The sequence below is a fragment of the Drosophila navojoa genome, chromosome 3, assembly GCF_054131105.1.
Source record: "Drosophila navojoa isolate 15081-1374.11 chromosome 3, UAZ_NAV_1.0, whole genome shotgun sequence".
Taxonomy (NCBI): Eukaryota; Metazoa; Arthropoda; class Insecta; order Diptera; family Drosophilidae; genus Drosophila; species Drosophila navojoa.
In genome coordinates, this window is record NC_142891.1 from 8,738,466 (window position 1) to 8,754,720 (window position 16,255).

At 37.4% G+C, this 16,255-nt stretch overlaps 3 protein-coding genes and 1 long non-coding RNA gene across 4 annotated transcripts; 2 read left to right on the top strand and 2 right to left on the bottom strand.

Moving 5' to 3' along the window:
• Positions 1-277: 277 nt before the first annotated feature.
• Positions 278-1,026, bottom strand: LOC149091685 (uncharacterized). Its single transcript, XM_089258535.1, has 3 exons — positions 905-1,026; positions 653-829; positions 278-587 (listed from the first exon to the last, which is right to left on the bottom strand). The coding sequence occupies exons 1-3, from the start codon at positions 972-974 to the stop codon at positions 355-357; spliced, it is 480 nt and encodes a 159-aa protein (XP_089114661.1). The 5' UTR covers positions 975-1,026; the 3' UTR covers positions 278-354.
• Positions 1,027-1,691: 665 nt separating this feature from the next.
• On the top strand, positions 1,692-2,769 carry LOC115564438 (uncharacterized). The gene has a single exon (XM_030388746.2). The coding sequence runs from the start codon at positions 1,800-1,802 to the stop codon at positions 2,745-2,747; it is 948 nt and encodes a 315-aa protein (XP_030244606.1). The 5' UTR covers positions 1,692-1,799; the 3' UTR covers positions 2,748-2,769.
• An 808-nt stretch (positions 2,770-3,577) lies between these two features.
• Positions 3,578-4,293, bottom strand: LOC149091686 (uncharacterized). Its single transcript, XR_016196343.1, has 3 exons — positions 4,021-4,293; positions 3,761-3,958; positions 3,578-3,698 (listed from the first exon to the last, which is right to left on the bottom strand). It is a non-coding gene; the product is annotated as an uncharacterized LOC149091686 (long non-coding RNA).
• Positions 4,294-9,652: 5,359 nt separating this feature from the next.
• On the top strand, positions 9,653-10,295 carry LOC108658498 (uncharacterized). Its single transcript, XM_018111164.3, has 2 exons — positions 9,653-9,938; positions 10,004-10,295. Exons 1-2 carry the CDS (start codon positions 9,683-9,685, stop codon positions 10,267-10,269), a joined length of 522 nt encoding a protein of 173 aa, XP_017966653.1. The 5' UTR covers positions 9,653-9,682; the 3' UTR covers positions 10,270-10,295.
• The last annotated feature ends 5,960 nt before the right edge of the window (positions 10,296-16,255 follow it).

Consider the following 16,255-nt stretch of genomic DNA (forward strand, 5'->3'; position numbering starts at 1 on the left):
TGTCCACTGAAAGCTTCTTGCAGCTTATAAATTGCACGATTTTATGTTCAGCTGCAACTTATAAGGACGAGGCTGTTGAAGCAAGCAAGGCTACATTCGGGTATGATTAAGTTTATACACTGAACACCGTCTGAACTACTTTTAAAATATTTCGATTTTCGATTATTATGCGACGTTGTTTTAGTTAATTACTTCGCTTTAAATATAAAATAAAAACAATGTAAATCGCTTCAAAAATTATAAATTACAATGAGAACTTTTATTTAAGAGCCACACATAGACAGGGTTAAATAAGCCCCTGTAGAACCGAATTGGAAAATGTTAATAGCTTTTAAATTGTTGCTTAGAACTCCATCAGATCAGCATGTAAAGTGATGCTAGACATATAGCTATAATTATGGCGTCTTCTTTTAGAGGATTTTCGTTGTTGTGGCTGCCGCTGAGCAGGACGCCTCCGCGTGGACAGCTGCACAAGATCATGCACGATGCACAGTGCATACCGATTTGTAGCGGATCTCTGGTGCGTTCCGCGATTGCGTGGCACATGCTATCTTCGCCAGCAGAGCATATGGTATCCGAAATAGTGCCTTAAATAGTGTGGTGCATAGTTTGTAATAAATTATATAATGCTATGAATGAAGTGCGCAGTTACCATTTATTTTGTAACCTGCTCTTAGGCATCTATCCATGTTCCGGTCAGCAGGATCGTTTACTGTCTTTTCAACTATCTTGCCCTCATCAACGTTCTTGGAGAACTGTAAAAAATGTTTTTTAACTTTACACTTTGCCATAATTTCGCATTTGAAACACCATGCTTTGCCATCTACTTCTGTAGAATTAAATTTTTAATTAATTACTAATCATTATATCTGATTTTACTTATTTCGGCATTATGAAGGCTTACTGGGAGCTAAATAAAGAATTACAAGACTTAAATATATGAAAATAAAAACCAACGTATGGTATTCGGCCATCCTTAAATTTGAATGAAATACAATATAAGAAAAAAATAAAAAGCAAAAGTAAAAACTGAAATTTTATTCATTAAATTATAATTTAAGATATTAACTGATAAGTTTGCTTAGATTTGTAGAGTTTTATCCTGACAGAAGGGACTTAATCAACTCAAATCAGCTTCAGGCTCTGCCACGCCCCTTTTTGTGGCATATATTTTAAGAAAAACCATTGTCATACCATTAAGGTATTATACAATATTATTATTTATATTTGTATTATTATATTATAAGTATATAAATGTAAATTATTAAAAATAATTTTTATAAATAAATTTCAATTGTTTAATTAAAAATAATTATATGTTATATGTTAATTAAATATTATAGAAGTATCAAATAATTTTTAAAATATATTATATGCATATTGTAATTAATTTTTTAGCCTATGTAGCATTACAACTATTATTATTATAAATATTATTGGGCATTTTTTTTTTTTTAAATTAATAATTTTTTATTTATTTATTTATTTATTTTTTTTTGTAGGGCTTGTTGAATTTGTGAAAATCTTCGTCAAATTTCTTTTTAAAGAACACATAATTTGTAATAATTCTTTCTGCATAATTCTCTACATTTGATATTTGTATTTGAAGCGATTTTAATTTAACAGTTACTCTGGCCTTCACGGAATATTCCCCTGACATTTTTATGTAGACTCACAGTGAAAGCTCAAATAAACAAGTTTGTAAAACAAAGTTCACCCTGAGAAATCCCTAACAAAAAAAAAGTCCTGCAATAAGTCATATTTCTATAAATACACATGTATATATATGCATCTGGACAATGCTAATCGCATGGCAACTCCTGCCGCTGGTGCTGCTCGTGCTGGCACCACTGCAGCCGACGCGGGCGATATGGTTTCCGTGGTACTTTCATCGCTATGGTTTCGAGCCGCACAGCAGCCGACATGGCGCTGCTATAAATGTGCCGCCGTCCGCTGGCTCAGACAAAGCTGCCACTCCGCCAGCCACAGGCTCAGAGACATCCACAAGCAAGGCAAACCCAGGTAAGGGCGAATCGGGTGTGTGTCCGCCTGGGTATCAGCTGAGGGACAAGAGCGCAGCCACATGCCCGCCCGGCTATCAGTTGAGGGGCAAGGAGTCTAGCGTTGGCAAGAAAGCTCACCTGTGCGACGATAATCCGCTGGTTATGCAGCTGGCACGGCTCTACGTGATTAGTCCGGAGCGCATTGTCCTGCTGCTGGCGCAGCCGATGCTCGTCGAGTCCTGCGAAGAGATATCCGATGTGCTGGACCACATAAGCAGCGCCACAAGCAATTGCATCGTTGCCGAGGACAACATCTATGGCAAGCTGGCTGAGGGCCTGAGCTACTACAAGTCGGAGGTCTGCGACGGAGTCAACCGAAAGCGCCAGGCGCGCCTCAACGAGGCCCACAACTGCCTCAAGGAGCTGCGCAACGACATGATCGAGTGCGAGGGCCCAGCCGATTGGTATGAGAAGCGCAATGCGACCAAGGTCTGTAGAGCCTTCAACGATGTGCTCGACTGCTACTACACACGCAGCGCCATGCTGTGCGGCCTGGACGCAGCTTGGCTGCTCAGATCCTTTGCCGGCGACAGCATGAAACGCGCGATGATCAACAACTGCGAGGTGAACAAGCGGCTGCCCCGTGTCGCAGATGCCATGCCTGCATTCAGTGTGGCGTGCCCAGCTACGAATTCCATCAACATTCTGTTGGCTTTTACCTTTATCATTTTTCTTTCATTATAAAATACTTATACATATACATATACATATACTTATATTTATATAAACGTATAAAAGTTCATTCGATGGCGACACGCTGACCCTAGAAATCATTTATCAAATGCCTTGACTACTACTCGAGGGCCTTCTAATGCCAACTTAAGTGTTTCGCTACAGCGAGTAAATTTCAATAAATACCCAGCGGGCTTAAACTGTCGACAAAATAAGCCAATTTACCTACAACCCCAAACACACCCGCACACACACACACACACACATTTGCTACGTGTGCATGTGTATCAACCGCAGGACACATCTAGGATATATTCGGTTTTGGCTTGAAGGTTGCCTACAAGCAAAACTCATCAATTATGTTGACGCGGACTGCGAATACATGATTGTGTGTGTGTGTGTGCGTGTGCGTGGTGTGTGGCGTGCCACTGTGTGTGAACGGGTGTGTGTGTGTGTAAGTGTTGTTTTTGCTAATGACCCCGCTCTTAAGCCTTCGAGAACTTGCGGACAGTTATAGCCAGTTATCGGTCAGGCATTAGCTTTAACAGCCTGACAGCTTATTAATCTATGGCTAAATGTAATACAGAGACGTATAACTGAGAATTGATGCTAAAGCGTTAATTCTCTTAACATAGCATTGATAAATCAATTAATCAAAAGAAACGAGCAAAGTTTTAGTTTTAATAGTTATATATATATTTCACTTTACTTTCTCTAATTTTCATGTTTTATGTATATTGATTTGACTTTTGTTAAATTGTTTATTTATTATATTGAATATAGCTATATTTGCATCTAATTCATCCCGTGCATTCCCTTGAAAATAAAACAGATATTGAAGTGTAAAAAAAATTTAATTTGCGAAAATACCAATTATATACAAGTGTATGTGTGTGTTTAGTTTCCCATAGTTTTTCACAGCTGTCTTATCAATCACTCGGAATCAATCAATCGGAAAATATGCTGCGGGAGGTGAGGAAATAGTTAGAAAATATGAACCAATCGAGAGTCACGAATGTACTCACAGTAACCTTTTCGCCAATGTATAGCTAAGTGTTCATCGATGGTGTGGGCAAGAGTGAGTGCAGTATAGTAGTAGTAGTGTAGTAGTATACAGTGTAGTGTAGTGTAGTGTTCGTGTAGTACGGCTGAGTCCCGTATTGTAGTGAAAGAGACGGTGTGTACAGTGTGTTTCAAGCAGCATTTCCCATGGGTTGCCGTTCCTTTCGAATAAAAATGAAATGATTTATCAAATTCAAATTTTGATTATATTTTGCACACTTACATATGAGAAATTGCCAATGAGCACTTTTTGTATTTTTGTATTTTATTTATTTATTTTTTTTTTTTTTTTTTTTTTTTATATATCAAATATAAACACGTTCACTTTTTACTTATGCTAAAATATGTTTCTGCAGCTCGTTTTTTTCATTTTTTTTTTTTCAGTTTTTAATTTTTTAAATTTTTTTTGTATTTTTAAATTTTTTTTTAGAAATTTGGAATGTGTTTTACAGCTCCTACTGCTCGAAGCTGTAATTGTGTACTGACGATTTGTTCAGAGTATGGATACCCATATGGCTTCAAAATTTTCAAGATCCAGTCAAGGCCAGCTTTGATGTTGCAAAGTGTTCTATAGAAATGATTGATATATGAATAGTGGTCGCTTTTTTAATTATATTATATTTTCTTGTATAGCATAGCAACAACTAATATTAATTGAATTCTACATTTATTTTAAAAAGCGGAAATTAATTTAAATAAAAATAAAATCGAAGTAAAATTTTAATTATTTGCTTTCTTACTTATTCTACATAATATTAATTATTTAAATGTGCTAGTTGAACTCCCTTTATCAAGCTGATCAAGAATAGATGTATGTAAACTGTATGTATACAACCATTTTGACCAAACCCTTGTGCCAATATATCCTTATTTTCAATGGGTTTAGTGTATACTAACATTTGATTGCTTAATAAACAATTCAAGTTTATTTGTTCATTTGATTAACATCCAATTAAAATAGTTCTCAAATTGTTTAACTTTGGCTTGTCTAATATGAAAATTGTTTTTCAAAATATACGCATAAATTTCAAATTGCTGTTATGAAAGATTTTCTAGATGTCACAGCTAATAAAAGTTATGAACTCGATGCACAAATTTAATGGCATAATTATACAAGCACACAGACACACACACCCACTCACACTCGCAGCCAGACAGCTGATAGCTGCAGCACATCGAGTGAGCATGTAGTCAAAAATGCTAGACACACGCATCGCAGTGGGACTGGGGCTAACTGAGCTGGGGGCAACTGAAAGCCAACAGGAATGGCAAAGGGGTAGCGAATGGCGCCTGTTTGTTGTCGCCAACGCAGTTGTTGCTGCTGTTGTTATTGTTGTTGTCTAGTCCATTAAAAGCGAGCGCTGCTTGGTTCGTTGGCGCCAACGAGACGCTCAAAATAAAAAGCAGATTGTTCGCAAACAAAACACGGGCACATTTCAATGCTTTTTACCTGTTAGCTCTCTTACCTGTAAATACATTGGGGCAAATAGAGAGACAGCCAGTGGGTTGACAGGCGGCTGCTGTCGCCTGGCATAGATAAAATATCTTTTTGTTTTCAGCCACATAAAAATAAGTGCTCAGAGGACAGAGAGCACAGACCCTCCCCTAAGCCCGTACTCCAAGTACATTTCAACAGCATATCTTTTATGCGACTTCGCTGCTTCGTGTCATTTCGTCTCGCTCGGCAATTGATAATAAGCACACTCTGGCCGAGCGATTGACCCCAAAAACCTGGTCAGGTAAATGTCATTCGAGTGTGCGCCACGGAGCGTATACGCAATACGATTTGGAGAGTATGTGCGTGTGTGTGTGTGTGTGTTAATTTGGCATTGAGGAATGCATGTTAAGCAAATTATATTTAAATTAATGCCAATTAAGCACTGCATTGTTAATTGCCAAATATTTACAGTCGAACGCATCGTGAATACATTAAGCGGATAGCTGTGCGTATACGCAATGCGCGCGATGCACCTGAACGTATGTATGGCAATCAGTAAGACAGTCAATTCGATTAAACACTGTTTTACGTTTTTATTGGGATCGTTAATAGTGCAGAGGTAAAAGTTTTTAAAATTGACTACTAATTCCAGTTGTTGTTCAAGTCCGGAAATGCAAATAGAAATTGCTTTATAAACAACATGATTACGCTGTAATTTATTGCAGTTCACCCGACACTAAATTTGCACACTTTATTTTCAGTTTGCGCTGTGCTGGCAGCCACACCTTATAATTTAACCATCAACTCAGTCACCGCATCACGAGCTAAACCTTTTCTTCGTGCCATTCGCATTGACATTCAAATGCCACAGCACGTCCTCGAGCCCATCAACAAAAGGGAAGAGGCGGAAAGAAAGAAACGACGAAAGATTGAGCATATTTAATAAGTTGACAAAACATATTTCACACGCACAAATGCGTCAGCTTTTCGCTTCGTGCTGCTTCCTCTTCTACAGCATCCACACACATACATGCATACATATGTATGTTTGGCATCATTATTAACAGATTTTTGGGTGCGACACGCACAGCGCACTCGGTCGGGCTGGGCTAACCCGATTGTGTGGGACAATGTTATTGACGTCTATTTCAATATTTATAAACAGGTCCAAAACTGTATTATGCATGTCAAATCATAATAAATGGGATTGAGCATTGCGAACCAGCCAACGAAACGTGTTCGACTTTAAAAATTCGCATAACAAAACAGAGAAGCGAACACCCAAAACTTCATCAAATTCAATTTATCAACAAACTGACGATGCGTGTGTATGTGTGTGTGTGTGTGTCTGGTCTGTGAGTGTTGACTGATTTTGTTCATTGCAATTTTTCGGCCTCTCTAGCATGCAATTTTCATAAAATATGCAAGGGACAAGCGCTGCAGCTGACAGGCGTAAATTCGAGAGGGCGTTTGGGACAGGGGGCAGGGGGGAGAAGCGTAGTGCGAGCATTGCTTATGGCTTCAGCTGTGTGGACATAAATGCCACAGCATTGGAGCTGACACTAATACTCAAAGGCAACTAATAAGCGTCTTGCCGAGATGAGCCACAAGGACTGGCAGGCAGACAAATGGCTGGACGCACAGCATCTCGAGTGGGTTGAAGCCAGACGAACTCGCTCTCCCGCACTCCCTTTGGCTCTCCCTCTCTCTCTCACACACACTGCCACACAGTGCAGGCAAATTAAATCCATATTAAACTAAGAATCTTAAACCTTGTTAAGCCACGCTAAGCAGTATCAATGCTGATACAAATAAACTTAAAAAAATATATAAAAAAATAAAAGGGCGAATAAAAATGTAATTTTTGCCACGACACGTAGATCAAAGGATTAATTATTCACTAAACAAGAACAGATACAAAGAATTCGAATTTTGATATACATATTCTATATGTCTAAAACAGAGCAGGAAATATTTATATAATACGCATTTCATATAAATGAAATTTTATTTAATAATTTATATTTTTGATACATTTTAGCTTTAACAAAAGTTGTTAGGGTTTTTAGCCCTAAGAATTTATTAACATATTAAGAAGGGATATAATTTTACCATGAACCCATTGAAAATGGGAAATCAGGGTATAAGGGTTTTGTGAAAACGCATGTAACAGACTCCATTAAGAATAAAAAATAAATTCACATAATATTGGCCATTATGCAGCGCAGTCGCTGCTTACTGCGCAGTTAGCAGAGCGATGATAAAATCGAAATCTTGATAAGTCTAAGCAAGCTGTTTCCAAATTTTTAGAAGAATTAATATTACAAATTGTTGAGTTAAATAGACTTTTTTTTATTGGATATTTTTTAAAAATTAAATGATGGGTGGAGTATTAACTGGTATATATTTAAGTTTTGTGCTTGTTTATTTGGTTCCCAGTAAGTTACCATAGTGAAGAAACAGAGCCAATAATGCGTATAGTTCTATGATCTCGAATGACTACAAACTACATTTGACAGATGTAAATGGAGAAGCCTTTTGTTTTCCTTGCTACAATTTGAAACGCTGCAAAGTTGACCCAAACTTTGTTAGATACCATGACAGTCGCGATGTTGGCAAGGTAGTAAAGAAAGTAGAAGGTGACGCTGCCAACGAGAACTTGGACCGATGCCTGAAACCCGGTTACAAGATTTCGGGTAAGTGCGCATCTGTTTCGTATATATTCTATGGCTACTCTGTATGGTATTTTAGGTACATTAACGAAAACTGTATGCTCTGGTAGCAACGATGGCTTGTGTCATTCAATCGGTGAGAAAACAACTGAACTAAGAGGTATGGTTTTCCATTGCGGAATTTGCCATGATTACTGTGGTTGTGCAGAGGGTGGGCAGAGAGGAAATGCTCTTAAAGAAGAAGACGCTATGATTGTAACAATCTGCCTAGCAATTTTGTATAATCTTATGTAATGAAATTCATACAAATATAGTGGCTTTAGCTATTAATTTCCATTTGATTCATTTCAGCCTTAGTCTTAGTATTGTCTACACCTGATACTGTTTTTATTTGTATAAAAACAAAACAACTAAACCATCTAAACACATTAGTTGGCACAAGAATATGAACCATAGGGCCTGCCACACCTCCTACTATCTGTTGCAGACAGGGTATAAAAATATAGAGCCATGTATAAAGAATATGCAAAAACATGTGAATGGCATATTTATGGTGACTGAGTAAAAGAGCAAAAGAGACAGCGATAGCGAGACCGAGTTCAATGCATTGATTATACACAGATTACGCATACGCCACGTGTGCGTGCTGACCAAAAATTGAGACTGGAAATAAATGAAAGTTTTGCTACGCTGATCAGGGGCAAGCTCAATAAATTATTGATTGTGCCACAGTCAAAGAGAAAGGACTAGAATTTGAATTCCAGCGGGAGTGAGAGAGAGAGAGGCAGATAGAGAGCGAGTAAGAGAGAGTGAGAGTGAAACACTCTGAAAACTTTAATCAAATGAGGCGGAAGGTTGGGCCCGGCAGACAGCAGCCAGCCAGCCAGGCAGTCGGGTTGCGGGAAACTTTTGTGGTTCAGTTGGGTGCGCTGCCATGGCACTTATTTAATTTATAATCAAATCAAAAAGCGGCCAAGCCAAGTCAATAAAAGTCAGGGCAAAGTGCGAGCACAAAAACTTGAAGCATTTCTGATTATTGGACATTCAAATTGCCTCAAGCATGAATTATGTGCGGGTCCTAGAAGCACAAATGTTTGCACATTGTTGTTGTTGTTGTTGTTGCTGTTGTTGCTGTTGTTGCTGTTGCTGATGCCGTTGTTGTTTGTCCTATTGAAATACTTGGAAATGAAAGTAAATAAGCGTAAAGATTCGCTTAGTGAGTCTCGATTCGTAATGCGAATGCCACAATTGTTTAATGATAAGTAAATTTAACTTTTGCTAAGCTCTCAAGTTTACATTTCTACGCATTTATTTTCAATATGCGAAGGCGAACATTTTGCGGTTTCGGCAATCTCAAATGAAACTTATTTGGTGTGTTTCCTTTTGGCCATAAATTAACAGTTGCGGCCAGGCCAAAGAATTATGGCATACAATTCTATTGCCTTGGGTGCGTGTATGAGTGCGAGTGCGAGTGGTAGTAATTTAGAGTATTCACAAAGTGAAAAGTACACTCGAAGCATAGCGGAAATATTATGAATATTTTCAATTATATTTTAATAACACTGTCAATTTGTTGCCCTTGAGAGGTTTTCAAGTGTCTAGTTGAAATGAAACCCAAAAATATACACTAAAATGTCTTATATAAATGAAGACTTTAAGCAACAAATTTAACTTAAATCGAAAGCAAGATATTAAATTACAAATTGAAGTTGAATAATTGTAAAAATCTAAGCAAACTGTTCTGGAGTTTTCAAACAGTTTTCTTATTAGGTATTATGTCAAAATCGACGGTGAACGGACTACGAATTCCGCTTATAATTTTCATACATTTAAGCCTTGCATTTTTTCTTACAGATGTCAATGGCGACGCCTGGTGTTTCAAGTGCGATGAGTTGGCGAATTGCAAAGTTCCCGTTCATTTTCTAAAGTACGTTCATGAGGAGGACGAGGGCAAGGTAGTACGAAAGAAATCTGGTGATTCCTCTAACCCAACAATGGATAGATGTCTGAGTCCCGGCCACAAAATATCTGGTAACTGCGCATTTCATTACATATATTACATAACTTACTCTATTGCCTACATTACTTCACCTCAGGCTCTGTATTGAATACTATATGCTCTGGCAGCGTAGACGGTGCGTGCCATGCAATCGGTGCAAAATCAAAAAACCCGAAGGCTGCATTAGTGCATTGCAAACTCTGCGACAAACATTGTCATTGTCGGGAAGAGCGCGACGGCAACGAAGGCGGCGGCAAGAAAGACAAAAAAGACAAGAAGCACAAGAGAGACAAGGGAAATGCTCTAAAAGAAAATTCTATTACTGTAACAATATGTCTGGTAACATTTTATATTCTAATATAATATAACTCATTTTAAACCTCAATTTAAAGGCCTTAAGAATAAATTAAACTAAAGCAAATATTAGTCTTATTAGTCAATATAAAAGAGAAATAATTATTCAATTTGTATTACTTAAATCAAATTTTAAAGTCGCAAACATTACAAAAATGAATGAAAAAAATAAATCAAATACATTCGCTTATTTTATGATTCACTTTCAAAGGTCACCTTTGCGAATGAACAGCACAGTATAATAATAATGTACAATATAAATGCTCATAAATAAATCAAATTCATGAAATTCAATAATTAACAAACTAAAATGCAGCTAAGACCAGCTGCACTTGGCATTCATTAAAATGGATTCGGCTCAGAGCGTGTCAAAGGCCAAATGTAAAATAGTGTCCAAAAACCAAGTGACTTGCTGCACTTAAGCAGCTGCAGAGCGAAAGAGAAGCAGACAGTCTTAGATATAGTGACCCAGAAAGAGAACGAGACAGAGATGGGAATGACTTGATGAGGCAACACAGAGTCTTCGCCCACTTGAGCCAAAATGCTTGAGCGTCTGCCAGCCAAGTCTTTTGCCAACTAACCTAATGATGTGCCACACACACACACACATTCATACAGACACACCAAATATTTAAGACAAACTGTATATATGCATGTTTACTATATAGTGCATGTTATTTTTCTGCAGCTCCAAATGGCGCCTACAACTATGTCAAGCTTCCAGACTCGACTGTGTAATGTGTCAATGTCATTATGCAAGGAATGCCACCGACTCTGCAAATGCATTCGTTCACTTTAACCTACAAAAAGTACAACAATAAATGTAAACATACATGTATAGCTGTATATGTGTATAAATATATGTATATATACTGTGCTGCATACCCATATGCGGGTGTGTGTGTGTGTGTGTGCGTGTGAATTTGTAAAACAATTTTTCTGCTCCAATTTCCAATCAAGACACGCACCAGAAATTCATTGCCACCTGAAGCATACAAAGTTGGACGCGACATTAATGTTGGAGCCACAGCATATTTTGTTTTACATTCTTTTGCATTTCCTTCTGGTTTTTATTTATATGATTTTATTTTTATTGTTCTGGAATTCTGGTGGCTGACGGCAGTTGAGGCAACAAAAATGTAGGCAAGGTTTTTGCGAATATCGTATTACAAGCATAGGCCTGCCCGAGAATTTAAAAATTCAATTCGTAAGAAAGACAAAAATTATGTTTAAACTATTGCAGAATTAAATACAATTTTATTTATCTATTATTATTATTATTATTATTATATTATTTTATTATTATTATTTTAAATTAATACTGTTTTTTATGAATAAATGGCAAGCATATATATATATATTTCTTTTTATAATAAAATTTCACCTTGTAAGTAAATGCCAAACGAAAACAATTATTTATTGAAATAAAAAAGCAGTATATATAATTTCATATGAAAAAAAAGTGAGAAAAAAAAACAAACAAAAATAATAAAATAAAATAAAATAAAAAGAATCCAGTGCTGACACACTTTACGGGTGACATTTTTCACTTTTGCTGTTGCCGCGTACGTTATCTGACTTGACTTCGCGCTGTTCATACAAATTTAATTAAAGAATTTTCCACTGTTTTTCCCTGACAAACAAAATAAATAAATAAATAAAACGGGAACGGGAAAGGGAAAGCGAAGAAGCAGCATCAGCAGCTACAGCAACAGCGAAATCAAAAAGATTTATTTACCAAGTGCAAATTTATTTTCATTTCCCCCACTTAATGACTTTATGCAGGCGAAACCCGCGAGCAGACAGCATCGGAGACATAACATGTGTCGTAAGTCCAACCCCATGCTACCGAGCGTATCAGCTTTCCTACCCCCTACCACCTACCCCCTTCTGGTGAAGCAGAGCCAAAGCCTGACGCCGTCCCTTGAATAAAGGTGCAGCCGGCTTCACTTTCAGTCGCATAGCTGCTCTGCTCTTCTCGACTTGCAGCGGGCCATGAGATGTGCTTATATGATATCCCACTCTCTACATTACTGCTCTCCAACTTTTCGTTAAATGCATTCAACTACTTCCGAGCATCTCCTCGACCTCCTACTCTTCCTTAGACAAGACATGTTTGTCTCTGTATAATCTCCCCCTCTTTCGTATAAATATCTGCAGACGGCAACACGTATTAACAAAAGATATTTAAACTTCCATGTAATACGTGTAGTTGAGAGTTTTCCCCTCTCACTCCCTATCTCTTTCTCTCTCTATGTTTCGCTCTCTCCCTATCCGCTCTTTTCTGAGAGCTGCTTGACTGCTTTTCTTCCACATTTGGAAAATGTAATTTCCACCTTATTTTGTTCCATGTAATTATTTTCCTGCTTCTTCATTTTTTTCTTTTTTGCTACAGCGAGCAACAGTTGTTGTTGCTGCTTCTTCTCTTTTTTCTAAACATTTTTTTACAATTAATTTCTTAATGAGTCGAAAATTGTATTATAGATCTAAGCGTGCCCCACACAGATGAGCAGCCATATAGACTTGAAAAGTTTCTCTGTGACTTGGCTTAAAGTTGCGCTCCTCACTTTATATCTTATAAGCAGCTGTAGCTGCAGCTAGTGCCTTAAATAAGTACGCTCTCATCACCTGCAGCTGCAGCAGGTACGTAAACATTTCACGTAATCGCTCAACACCTAATCAACATTCAGGCAAAACCCTTGCGAGAGCTCTCACGGCCAACCCTTCTGCACACACACGCACACACACAAAGAATGCAACAAAGTTTTTGTAGTGAGTTGGCCACGCCCACACTGACAGAAAAGTTGCTGCAAAAGGAAGCGAGCTGAACGTTTATCGCAGTTTTTGGTAAGCAGATGAGCAGATGAGAAGATGAGTATATGAGCATAAAGGATATACGCTGTAAATTTTCATTTTTATGAAGTTGCACAAAGTACGAAAATGTGGTTACATTTTGGATTAAACTAGTTGCTGCTGTTGTTGTTGCTGCTGCTGCTGCTGCTGCTGTTGCTGCTGCTGCTGCTGTTAACAGCAGTAGCCGTATAGCATATATACTATGAGCCAACAAACGAGCCGAGTAAATGTCAAGCGAAGAAAGCGAAAAGTCGTTTTTTTTCCATTCCCCTCTGTTTGGCCCGCTTTTGGCATATGAAAATGCTGTTAAAAAAATGGGGTAAAATATGAAAAATAACTGACAGCAGGTGCCAGATATATTTCAAGGCTAATCATGACAGCAAACTGTGTGCAGAGGCAGAGAAAAGGAAGGAGTGAGGGGGCAAAGCAGAGCGAGAGAGAAGGAGAGTATGACAGATAAGAAGCGGTGTTAAGGGCATATCTGAGTGCTTTCATAATAATCACATATTTATTTCAACTACAAGCGAAAACTCATTTTAATATATATTTATCGTATCACATTTAAGTATTAATAAACATGTTGAAAATATGTTTTCATGAATTATTAAATATTAATGCTACAATGGCAAGAGCTTTACTAAGGCGCTTTAAGCAATTCCTGGATATTTCGTGATAGATCTGGAATATAGTAGATAGACTAAGAACTTGTAAGGATATACTCCTAAGTGTTTATTTATATTCATATCGCACAGAATTATCAATCTATCAATAAGATTAATTAAGCTAAATTTCTTTAGTTTTTGAAATTATTTCTTTAAATTAAAATTTACATTGGCAAGGCCAAAAGCCAACGGCTCTTTTAACGCTCTAAATAAATTTAAAACAAATTCATTATTAATTCATGTTAAATTATGTAGTTTCAAATGTTTTTAATGCGTGAAGTGCTGTCAGTATACATATGGACATATATGTAACTATAAATACATACATATATATATCGACTCGTGCACAAACTTAGATTTAAACAATATTAATTCTGCCGAATGCCTCTAGCCAGTGCCTAACTCTATAAATTAAAATTATATCTCTAAACTATATAATAAGTAAAAAAGTAAATAAATAATTTTAAATGAAAGTAAAATCTCTTTAATTCATATTGCGCTGCTATGTTGCAATAGTTTATTTCTATTATTGTTTATAAATATTTTTCATGCTCTATAAATGCTTTCTTAAATAAATTTATAAGTATAAATATTGTATATACATATCTATAATATCTATAATATTCGCTATAAATACTTTTCATGCTCTATAAATACTTTGCTTGCATCAAAGTCAAGAACTCTTGCAGATCACAGCTCGAGCCTCAGCCGCTTTCAATTTCAATGTCAATCAGTGCCTCGCGAGAAAGAGAGAGAGAGAGAGAGAGCAACTCTGTGTCCGCCGTCTTTTTGCGTTCAGCTTCACCCCTTTGCAACCACAGCAATTCTCTAGTCTGTTCTGCACACATGTTAACCTCAAATTCGCTGCGTTTTCCTTACGCACAGCTGGGGCACATGGAGCACTCCTTGTGCTCCATGCTTGATTTATTTTACATGTCACGACATAAGCGAACTTTTTCCCTCCAATAGCCACGCCCCTTCCCCATTGCCTTGCGTTGGCTGCAAATGCGACACGTTTGTGTGTTTTCGTGCGTGTAATAAATTTTTTATATGCATCGAACAAAAAGCAGCGACAATAACAACAGCAACAACAAATAATGCTAAATTCTTAATCGACACCTGTCAATAAAGCACTTTTTCCTCGCCTTCATCTCATTTCAGTGGAGACTTCTCTGGATGGATGGGTCTACCTCTGGAGTGTTTGGCACTCTCTCTTTTTAATATGCCATCCATGTGCGTTGGCTGAAGCGCTTAGTACACAATGCTTTGCATACAAGCGGACGGGGTTAAAGCGGTGAAGGAGGAGGAGGACGACGAGGAGGAGAAGGAGGAGGTGGCGCTCGACATGCCACAATGGATGCAGGCCAGACACTTCTGATTAATATCTGGTTGTATTGACAGCTGAGATTTGCCAACACACACACACACACACGCACCCACACACAGACGGCACCCCATTGAGTTAATAAAACGCCAAGTGACATGTTTCGAGTCGCTGAGACGTGTATGAAATTCTCGAATTTAGCGCCCAAAGAAGTTGGAAAATGAGCAAAGCCAAAGGACTTTCATAACATTTCATTGCGACTTACCAGTGTTTGTATGTGTGTGTGTGTGTGAACCCTTGAATTATTGTCAGGTTTTTATTAAATGCGTTGCTCTGCGCCCCACAACACTAGCAACAAGAGCAACAACAATGGGAGCACTGACATAACTCATACGCCATGGAGTGCAGAGCCAACCGCAAGGACTTGCAGTGGACCCCTCCTCGGCTTGACCTGGCTAACGGTAAACTGGGCAACTAAACCAACGACGATTGCCCAACAAACAAAGTCTAATGACAGAGATTTATGCTGTAATTGCATTTACTCGCACTACGTACAAGGCCGGCGCTGGGAAAGCTCGGGTACGCCAGGTACGTTAGATACGCCAGGCATACGACAGGTACGCCAGCCATGAGGTAAGCGGTAAGAGCTAAGAGGTACACGCTACACGGCACTCAGCGAGCACCGCAGATTAAGCTCCATATACAAAAATAACGACGAGTTTATGCGCTCACCAAAGGATTATGCAGAGGATCAGAACGAAGCGTGAATATAAATAAATGCAAAATATTCTGTAGTGCTAAAGATATTATAATTAAATACAAAGAAAGATGAGCAAGTTTCTAAATCGAGATTTAAATATAAAAATTGGCATCTGTCATAACTATAAATATAAAGAATTTGATGTATTTAAAAATGAATTTTAATTTCGTTCAATTACTATTATTAATATTAAATATGTGATCATTTCATTTTAATATTTAATATAAATTTATAATATATAAATATCTTGTAAAGTATTTAAAACTATATAAATCAATTGAAATATACACTTATTATATTTAATGTTTATCAGTAGTATTATATAATATAAATAAAATAAGTAGAAAAAATTATAAAAAAAAAACAAAAAACTTCAATGACAAATATAAAATTATA